Raw genomic sequence first — 10390 nt, forward strand, 5'->3', positions numbered from 1 at the left:
TATAATGATTAAAATATCCTGCTAAGTTTTTTCCTTTACGAAAAGAGAAAGAACAAGTATTAGGAATTAGTGATTGGATCTTGCTGTCAGCTTTTAGTATATTCCAATTGTCTTTGACAATGTTAATAAATCTGTTAGTGTTCCTGCCAAACGTAGTAGTAAACCGAAGTGTATTAGATGATGAAGATTTCTGTTTATATATTAATAAATTTTGCCTATTCAAACCACAGGCATGGTTATGAGCCATAGTAACATATCCTGAGCTATAACCTCTATTCATAAATCTTTTGTGTAGATCCTGAGCATGATGTTTAAAACTAACATCTTCTGAACAATTACGTCTTATTCTAAGAAATTGTGATTTTGGAATGTTTCTTGCTATATGCTTTGGATGAAAGCTGGAGGCATGGAGTAAAGAATTATATTGGGGGAATTTCCTATAAACTTCAGTTTTAAGAGTGTCATCCTCATTTTTAGTAACCAGAACATCCAAAAAGGTAATGGATTTCTGGTCATAAGTAATGGTAAATTGAATTCCCCATTTGTTGTCATTTAAATACTCCATAAATTCATGCAGATACCCAATATCCGATCTCCATACCATCCAGCAGTCATCCAAATATCTCCGCCATATATCAATATCAGGCAGAAACAAATTATGCATATCATCATAAATCATGATTTCCTCGATATAAGCCATAAAGAGATCAGCATATATGGGGCCCCTATGCCTAAAAAGTAAATGATCAAAATGGCTGAGGATTTAATTACCTTGGTCAGGGGTTCCCAACCCCCCCCCCCCTTTGCTAAGAGGCCTAGGCAAGGCACTGATTATGAATCTTCAGATCAGGTTTCCATTTCTTCTGATCAGGAATTTTCTATTCCACCCTATGAGGATTCTGATGCAGAGGAATCCATCCCATCTGCATCTCCTCATGAGGATTACTCTTTTGGAGAGACTTTGCATACTTTAAGGGAACATTTTCACTGAGAGAGTCAGGACTTCTCTAAATCAAAAAGAGGCTTAGGGATTTCCTTCTTCCTCAGCATAGGCCTTTGGCAATACCCTCCTGTATTAGACATTGTTGATGATGTATTCTTGGAATCAAGCATGGCTTCTGATTCCCTGCCTCCGGCTTCTAGTATCCCAGACAGATATTACAGGGTCCCAAGGGTGTTAAGGCTTCTACAGCCAAAAATTATACCCCTTCTGATAGAGATTCCAGGGCGCCGGATAGTTGGGGTGAGAAGGTTTATACGTCTGCAACCTTGGCAATCAGGGCTTTAAACTGCCAGTTTCATATGCTCAAATATCAACAGCATGTTATGGCCTTACTGAAACAGAAAATGATGTTGATTTCTGATTGTGTGGAAAATAGAGTTACAGGATTTATTGCATTCAGCAGAACAGGTTAGAAAGCATACTGTGCAATGTGGTTTTGATTCCTTGGAGGCCTCTTGCAGGGCCGCCATAACTGGATCTGTGATAAGAAGGCATGCGTCGCTCAAGGAGCAAAATCTGCCTGATCGTGTTAAAGCTAAATTGTTGGATGCCCCTTTACAGCATGATAGTCTGTTTGGTAATAAGGCAGAAGAGGTTTTAAAGAAAATGGAAGAAAAAGCTAAATCTGTGCAAACTGTAAAAGATTTGTTGCAAGTACAACCACCCAGATTCAGTAGGCACTGGCCTACTAAGAACTGGTCCTTTCCTGTATCCGACAGAGCCACTCAGGGCAAACCCAGGCACTCTAAAGGCTCCAGATATCAATCGCAGGGATCTTACAGGTCAAAGCAATGGGGTGCCTCCACCTCCAAATCTGGAGGTAACAAAGCACAACCCTACAGTAAGCAGTCTCAATGACTTTCCTCTACCATCTCCAAGCACTTATCTTTTGGCAGCCCCTTTGGGGGGAAAACTAGCACTTCATGCTCAAAATTGGCAATTAATTACCCAGGACAAGTGGTTATTAAACATAGTATCCCAGGGATACAGATTTAATTTCCACACTTTGCCAATTGCAAACGGATGGCCTGATCTGCCACAAAACCAGTGGACAGAGGCCCAGAAACGAGCCATGTCCCTCATGGATATGGGGGTTATTCAACCGGTACCAGAAATGGAAAAAGGACAAAAGACAAATCATGGCGTCCAATACTGGACTTATCAATTCTCAACACGATTCTGGACATTCCAAAATTCAAAATGCTGACTTTACAACAGCTACTGCCTATGCTAGGCAAGAATGCTTGGTTAGTAACTCTAGACTTGAGGCATACCTGCATATCCCAATAAGGGAATCTTGCAGAAGATACCTCCGCTTCAAAGCAGGCTTTTTGCATTACCAATTCTCTGCACTGCCCTTTAGCTTATCTACTACACCCAGGGTCTTTACAAAGTGCCTGGCACCAGTAATTGCATTCTGCAAACAAAGAAACATTCAAATTTATCCTTATCTGGACAATTGTCTCATTCAGGCAGAGGACAAGGACACTCTTCAACATCTGGTGTTTGTAAATAGGCTTCTAGCATGCCTAAGGTACACCATAAATAAAAAGAAATCACAACTGGTACCCTCTCAAATAATTACATTCCTGGGTGCAAGGTTGAATACAACTGTCCAGATGGCTTACCTCACGCCAGACAAACACATGCAGTTGACATCATACTTCAAACAGATGGCTACAAAGACCCAGTTATCTGCAAGACAAATTCTGCAGGCCTTGGGGTTCATAGCATCCTACATTCTACTAATTCCATATGCATATGAGGAAACTTCAGTGGTACCTAAAAAGCTTATGGAGTCAACATTGTCACAGCCTGGAAACAATGATTCCTCTCATTCCCTGCCTGCAACAGGAGTTTCTATGGTGGACAGAAACATGCCACCCAAACCCTAACTACAGACGCATCAGACTATGCTTGGGGGGCCCACCTGACAGGGAGATGCATTCAGGGCAAATGGAGCCCAAACCAAATGCATCTACATATCAGCCAGAAAGAAATGCTAGCTGTTCAGAATGTGCTGACAGCCTTCAAGGACTTACTTCATCCAGGACAACTACTGATAAAGATGGACAACACCACAGTTATGTGGTACATAAACAAGCAGGGGGGTACCCATTCCTACCCCCTTTACAGACTAGCCATGGCCTTGTGGAGCACAAGCTTGACTTGGCAAGTACGTCTTCAAGCTCAGTTCCTGCCAGGAAAGCACAATACTCCGACAGACGACCTAAGCAGAAATCTTATGGACCCACACAAATGGAAACTGGATCCACAAATCTTCAGCATATTAACACAGGAATGGGGCAGCCCAAACATAGATCTATTTGCCTCTCCCAAAATTATCAGTTGGACAAATTCTGCTCAAGAACTCATCACAAAAAAGCATGGAAAGTGGATGCTCTGTCCTTCAGCTGGAAAAATCTATCTGTGTATGCCTTTCCCCCTCTGCCTCTACTCTCCAAGGTCTTACTAAAAGTCAGACAGGAAAACCAAAAATGATTCTAATTGCTTCAGACCGGCCTCGCCAACACTGGTACCCGCTTCTAAGGAATATGTCGCACCTTCCTCCATGGTACTTGCCTCAAACACCACACTTATAGTCTCAGCAGAACTATCAAATTCTGCACACTCAGCTCCAAACTCTGAATCTTGCAGCATGGCTAATCAACTAATTTTACCAACCACATCTCTCGGTAAACCTGTGATGGATGTCATTTTGGAAGCCAGAAGGCCTAGTACTAGAAAATCTTACGCTGATAAATGGAAGAGATTCTGTGCTTGGAACCAAGCACAAGAAATAGACACAGCAAAGCTCAATATTCTTCGGATTTTACAATACTTAACTGAGATGCTTGACAAGGGCCTATCTTTTTCTTCAATAAAAATCCATGCCTCTGCCATCTCTGCTCATTACAACACAGAGCCTCCCCTCTTTTCTCATCCACTGCTAAAAACAGTACCTTAGAGGGGCCAAAAATTTAAGGCCTCCCAGGAAAGCACCCAACCCCTGCATGGGATCTCAATTTTGTGCTGGAAAAACTCACCCTGCCTTCTTTTGAAACAGCAGTTACTGCAGATATAAAATTTCTTTCTTGGAAGACCGCTTTTCTTTTGGCAGTCACTTAGGCTAGAAGGGTTTCAGAACTACAGGCTCTCATTGCAGTGGAGCCTTTCATTATTTTTTTACCCGGACAGGGTAGCCCTCAGGACCAAACCTTCTTTTCTGCCTAAGGTGGTATCCAGTGTGGCTCTTAACCAGACCATTCACCTGCCAACTTTTTTTCCCAAATCCGCAGAACAAGGGGGAGCGGATTCTGCATTCATTGGATGTACACAGACAACTAAGCTTCTACTTAAACAGGACAAAAGCTCTAAGAAAGTCTGAGCAAACTACTGGTAGCATTTGCTGCAGGTTCAGAGGGGAAGGCTATATCAAAGCAGACTATTTCTAAATAGATAAGCCATTGCATTCGTTTTTGCTACTTGCACCATGGCAAACCTGTGCCCAAGGGGTTCAGATCCCATTCCACCAGGGCTGCCTCTACTTCAGCTTTTCTCAGAGGGGTCCCTACCAGAGACATTCTAGAAGCTGCTACTTGGAGCTCAGTTCATACGTTCACAAAGCATTATCATTTACCTCTTTTCTCTAAAAACAGGGCAGGCTTTGCCACTGCAGTCCTGCAGGACCTTTTAGCTGCTCCTAATGCCATTTAGTTCCATCCTCCCATCCATAGCTTTGGGATTCTATCCAAATGTAATAACTGCAACAGTGAAACACAAAGAACATAGTACAGTTGTGTACACTTACCATAAATGTAGATGTTAGAGTGTATTCACTGTTGCAGTCCGGATTACCCACCCACCAGCCCCCTTTCTATACCTTTTCTTTCCTTCAGTATACTCAAAAGCCTTTGTGGTGTATTTGATTTTAGTTGAAGGTAAATTTTATGTTTCTAATGTGCATTTATATATTTACAGTTTATATATATATAAATTTTTTTTTTTTTTTTGCTCCCTGTTTGGGGGGCACCTGACATCTGGGGCAAGAAAAACTGATTAAAATGGCGTTGGCTGCATGTTTTATACCTCTGACGTCATGGAAGAGGAGACCGCAACCGACGCAGGACCCAAGACTTTGTTATTCAGGCCAACTGAGGGCAACCTGCCAGCAGATTACATGGTTACCCAAATGTAATAACTGCAAAAGTGAATACATTTGAACATCTACATTTATGGTAAGTGTACACAACTGTACTTTCTCTTCTATTAAAATCCACGCCTCAGCTATTTCAGATCATTTTGATAGAGAACATCCCTTGTTCTTACATCCTTTGATTAAACAATTCCTCAGAGTGGGCTTCTAACATCAGACCTGCAAGAAGGCCACCCATGCCCGAATTATATTTTGGAAAAACTAACCTTACCAACCTTCAAACCTGCTGCTTCAGCAGAACTGAAATACCACTCCTGGAAGACTGTTTTCCTACTAGCTATCACTTTACCTTAAGGATTTCAGAACTTCAGGCATTGTTGGCCATTGAACCCTGCATCATTTTCCATGCAGACATGATCTCCCTGAGGACTAACCCCTTCTTTATGCCCAAGGTGGTATCTAATGTGACTCTCAACCAGACCATACATCTACCCACCTTCTTCCCTAACCCTCAAAACAAGGGGAAAGAATTCTGCACTCACTAGACATGCACAGACAGCTCAGATACTACTTGGACCATACTAAACCCTTCAGGAAAATAGACCAACGTCTTGTCAGCTTTGCCCCAGGGGCAGAGGGGAATCCCATTTCCAAGCAAACCATTTCCAAATGGATATCACACTCTATCCATTTCTGCTACAGATTACATGGGACCCCCCCCCCCAAGTCTAGTCGTACCCATTTCACTAGGATAGCCTGCACTTCCACAGCATTCCTCAGAGGAGTTCCCACCAGGAACATCTTGGAAGCTGCCACCTGGACCTCTGTCTATACCTTTACAAAGCATTACCACCTACCTTTTTTCTCTAAGGCTAGAGCAGGGTTTGCCTCTGCAGTTCTGCAGGGCGTGCTTACCCATGCCTAGGTCTCTAACTAATCCTTCCACCCCTCTACTCATCTTTGGGAATCCTCCCACAGGTGATGACTGCAACAGTGAAACACGAAGAACATAGCACAGTTGTGTACACTTACTATAAATGTAGATGTTCGAGTGTATTCACTGATGCAGTCCTGGTTCCCCCCCTTCCTTCCCCCCTTATATCCTCTTTCCTTAGGGAGACACAAGCTTCTTATGGTGGCTTTCAGCCACCAAGACCACTTTACCATACGTCCTTCTGACTGGTTAGGGCAAGAAAAACTGATGTAATGGCGTTGGCTGCCTTACTTTATAGCACTGACGAATTGACGTCACAAGCGACCGCAGCCAGCACACAAAAACATTGACTGTGGTATTCGGGCCAGCCGAGGGCTACCAAAGCAGGGATAACCCACAGGTTATGACTGCAACAGTGAATACACACTAACATCTACATTTATGGTAAGTGTACACAACTCTACTTTCCTAGTCCTGTATTGTCTCAGGAACACCTGTCACTGTTTTCCCTTTTGTGTTTTAGTGTAATATTAACCGATCTGTCATATCCTTACTTTATCTTGTGCTTTGTCCTGTTGTTAAGTATGTATTTCACTATTTCCACATGCTGTTTGTACTTCCTTAATTTCTTTATCCTGCTCCAATTTCCAGACTTGCAGGTCTCTTCTTTTTTGTCCTTTCATTTTAATTCATTCCATTCATATTAATTTATTATGTTTATGGTATCTGATGTTTCTGTTAGGAAAGATGTACTGACGTTAGTATCTTCTGGTATTTTTTGTACTGTTAAAGAAGGGATTGTTGACCTGTTAAACTCTTACATAATAGGCACATCATTTGGACATCACTTAAAACTGTGGCTGGTTTAGCATGACTAAGAAATACCATATAACATGCCATGTGTCTTGCAGATAAATAAGGTGTGAATTGCATTGAATTTTTACATTTAAATGTATTGCTTATACTCTTCATTTATAAGTAAACTATTTCCCTCATGGATTTTTCTTTTTTTTTCTAGGCTGGTATGTTAGCTGTGAGAGAGAACCGTTATATTGTTCTAGCAAAGGATTTTGAAAAAGCTTATAAGACTGTAATAAAGAAGGATGAACAGGAACATGAATTTTATAAGTAAATGAAGAGAGCAGGGCTGTACTACAGCAGCCTTCCATTTCTGAAAAATTGTTGTTCCAACACTTTTATCTGCATTGCTACAGAGTACAGATCAACATAGTTGTGCTGCTAAAGAGAATATAGATAATAAAATATTGTTGTGGTAAATGTTTTCTTAATTCTTTCTTAGCTGTTTACTCCCATTTTAAAACTGGTGAAAGTACTGCAGTTTAAATTTATTTGCAGTTGGTTAGCCAGGATAGTCCATTGGGCCAAAAGAACCCGTTTTCAATGGAGTCCTGGGGAGAAAAGCTCCAACATAAAGATTACACAAAAGATAGCAACAATTTACAGTTTAACTATTTCTCGTTCTAAGAGATAACAAAAGTTACTGTGATTAAATAGACAAAGCTGTATTTTTTTTAAGAACAATGCACTAGTAAGTTTGTGTTGTCATAAGATAAAAAATAGTAGGATTAGGTGAAAATAGGAGGTTGGTTGAAGTAAGTTGGAAGTAGATAGTTGAGAATAAGATGTTGATTGCTAGATGTGAAAAATGGAGTTGGTATTTGAAGTATGTGAAGTGGAAGACAGTACGGGATGGAGAATAAGTTAAGAGGGGTGGGAGCAGGAACATTCCCATGTGGATATTAGATGGGAGTAAAGTGATTTTTTAAAGGATGGGAGGCTAGTGATGGTTCGAATGGAAGGAGGGAGGGAGTTCCATAGGTGTGCTAGGGAAAAGGATAGTAGGTTTTGTCCTGGGGGGTGAAGGGGTTTATATACTTCGATTAGGTTTTGATTGCTAGATCTTAGGAGTCGTTGTGGGTGGTGCATTTTAAAGGTAGAGGAGAGGGAGGGACAAAGGGAAGGTTGGTAAATGAGTTTGTGTACATAGGTGAGCTGAATATAGGAGAGGTAGTTGGGAAGTTCTAGCCAGTTGAGTATGTGGAGAGGTACACAGTGATGGGTTGATGGTCTGTTAGTGGCGAATTTGGCAATTTTCTAATAACAAGAGGACAGTTTTGTTTTGAGAGTAGATTGTAGGTGTGTAAGGAGAAGGGGCACCATAAAGAAGGGAGGGTAAGAGAAATGTAGTAGAGAGAGTGAGCTTAGTAGCTAAAGTGTCGGTAGAGCATACCGAGTTTTTGGTGTTTTTTTTTTTATGTTTAGTAGGAGATGGGAATTGAATTTAAGCTGGACATCAATCTGGACTCCTAATAGTTTGGTTTCGGATACCAGCTCAAGAGGTGTATTATTTTGGCTGGTGATAGAGAATAGTTTTTTGTCAGTGGTGCTAGTTTTGGCGGGTGTGAATATCATAAGTTTTGTTTTTGCTGCATTGAGTACTAGATTGTCTTTCATCCATTGTTCAGTGGCAGAGAAAGCATTTTGAGTTAGTTGTAAGAGAGTTGGGATGGATGAGGCAGAATAGACAATTGTAGAATCATCTGCGTATTGAATAATGTTAGCATAAGGAATGGATCGGAAAAAATCATTGATGAATATATTAGAGCAGAGGACCCAGTATGGAACCTTGCGGGACACCAGTAGGGGTGTTGAGGAAACAGGAGGTAGCTTTTTTCCATTTGACCGCTTGTTGCCTGTTGGAGAGGTAGCTGGTGAACCAATTGAGAGATGAAGGTGATAGGTTTAGGCTAGATAATTTAGTAAGTAGTAGGTAATGGGAGATGGTATCAAAGGCCTTAGAGAGGTCAAGTAGGATGTTAGATACTGTAAGACCAGAATCTCTAGCTGTATTAACTATTTCGAGGAAAGAAAGGAGGGCGGTCATAGTGCTGTGATTGGGTCTGAAGCCGTGTTGGGTGGGAGTTAATAAATTGTTGTCCAAGAGATAGGGAAGGAGTTAAAGTTGGATACATTTCTCGAGGAGTTTTGAGATGGGAGAGAGAATGGCGATGGGCCGAAAGTTGGTGATGTTAGTATCAATGCCTCCTTTGTGAAGGGGAATGATGAAAGCCTTTTTCCAGAGTTGTGGAACAAGACCTTCTTGGATAGAGCGGTTGATTAGGTTGCTTATTGGGAAGGCAATGACTTCGGCAGCTATACTGAGGAAGTATGAGGGAATGTTGTCGGGGGCATTGGCGCTAGGTCTTAGTTTTTGCAAGAGTTATTTTATGGTAGAAGTAGGGATGGGTTATATTACCCCATTTAAGCCTACCAGAAGCGGATGTGGTAAAAAGGAACAAGAAAACTGTACTCAAGTTTGAGAGGTAAGCAACAAGGGTAACAAAAATGGTAAGAATCTGTGCAGAAAAAGGTAGCAGTGAATGGATAGCTTAGCAGAAACGCAAAAGTGGTTGAACTGTAGAAAATGGGTGATGAGTACCAAAACGAAGATATAAACACAAGTTTGTGGTTGTGTCAACATAGTGTACAGTAACAAATGATTTGGTCTGATTTGTCACTTTAGATAATTAAGGCTGTGAGCAGTTAAACTGCTTCCTGTAGTCCAGTGTTTGACTCCCTGAGCCCCCATTTGCCTGGTTTGTTACTTGAGTTACTTAAACAGTGCTTCCTGGCATAGCCTGAAAAAGGTCCATGTGAATCAGTGTTGTACCATGTTAACAAGTACAAATATATCATCTGGATGTCAATATGCCAGAGTGCATGTATTTATGGGAGGGCACACAGTAAGGAGTAGCTTTGTATATGCAAGAACACCAGAGAAGTAGTTGACTTAAGTAATAATGTGGTGTGGGTCATAGTAGATGCTGGTATGATTACCTTAACTGTTTTATCACAAACCGCCAGTGGTCAAGAAGGTAATGGGTATGATCATCTTTAAAACGGTAAATAAAGAGGATGTTTTGTTACATAGCTTCAGTATGATTTTTTTAATTGCAGTACCATGTCTGCAATCACTTTTAATAGAATCAGTAGAATGTACATGGTGTCTGGCCCATGAGCCATTTATGCCTTCCAGTACACCTTTAAACCTTGCCTGTTTTTTAGCGGAGCAATAGGCCAGGCATAACTGAGGTGAATTTATGAATACCCACCTAATTGCCTCACTCCTCTTTAAGTACAGCTCTTTTGAGTGTGCACCTTTAACTCCCAGTGGGTGTGGCTTGAACCTGTAAATGCTCATTGACAGAGGTCAAATGTTAATACAGTTTTGTTTGCCATCATGTATGCTTCAAGATAAAATATCATGATACCTTGT

The 10390-nt window shown here is 41.2% G+C and overlaps 1 protein-coding gene across 1 annotated transcript in view; it reads left to right on the forward strand.

Annotated features, from left to right (window-relative positions):
* PSMC4 (proteasome 26S subunit, ATPase 4) overlaps positions 1 to 7371 on the forward strand; it is a 643785-nt gene extending 636414 nt beyond the window's left edge. The window contains exon 10 of the mRNA XM_044079358.1: positions 7112 to 7371. Coding sequence (XP_043935293.1) covers positions 7112 to 7225 — 114 coding nt within the window. The 3' untranslated portion in view covers positions 7226 to 7371. The remainder of the gene's footprint in view (positions 1 to 7111) is intronic.
* The last annotated feature ends 3019 nt before the right edge of the window (positions 7372 to 10390 follow it).

Source organism: Protopterus annectens, chromosome 8.part0 (assembly GCF_019279795.1).
Source record: "Protopterus annectens isolate FY-2018-M chromosome 8.part0, PAN1.0, whole genome shotgun sequence".
In the NCBI taxonomy this organism is placed as follows: Eukaryota; Metazoa; Chordata; order Ceratodontiformes; family Protopteridae; genus Protopterus; species Protopterus annectens.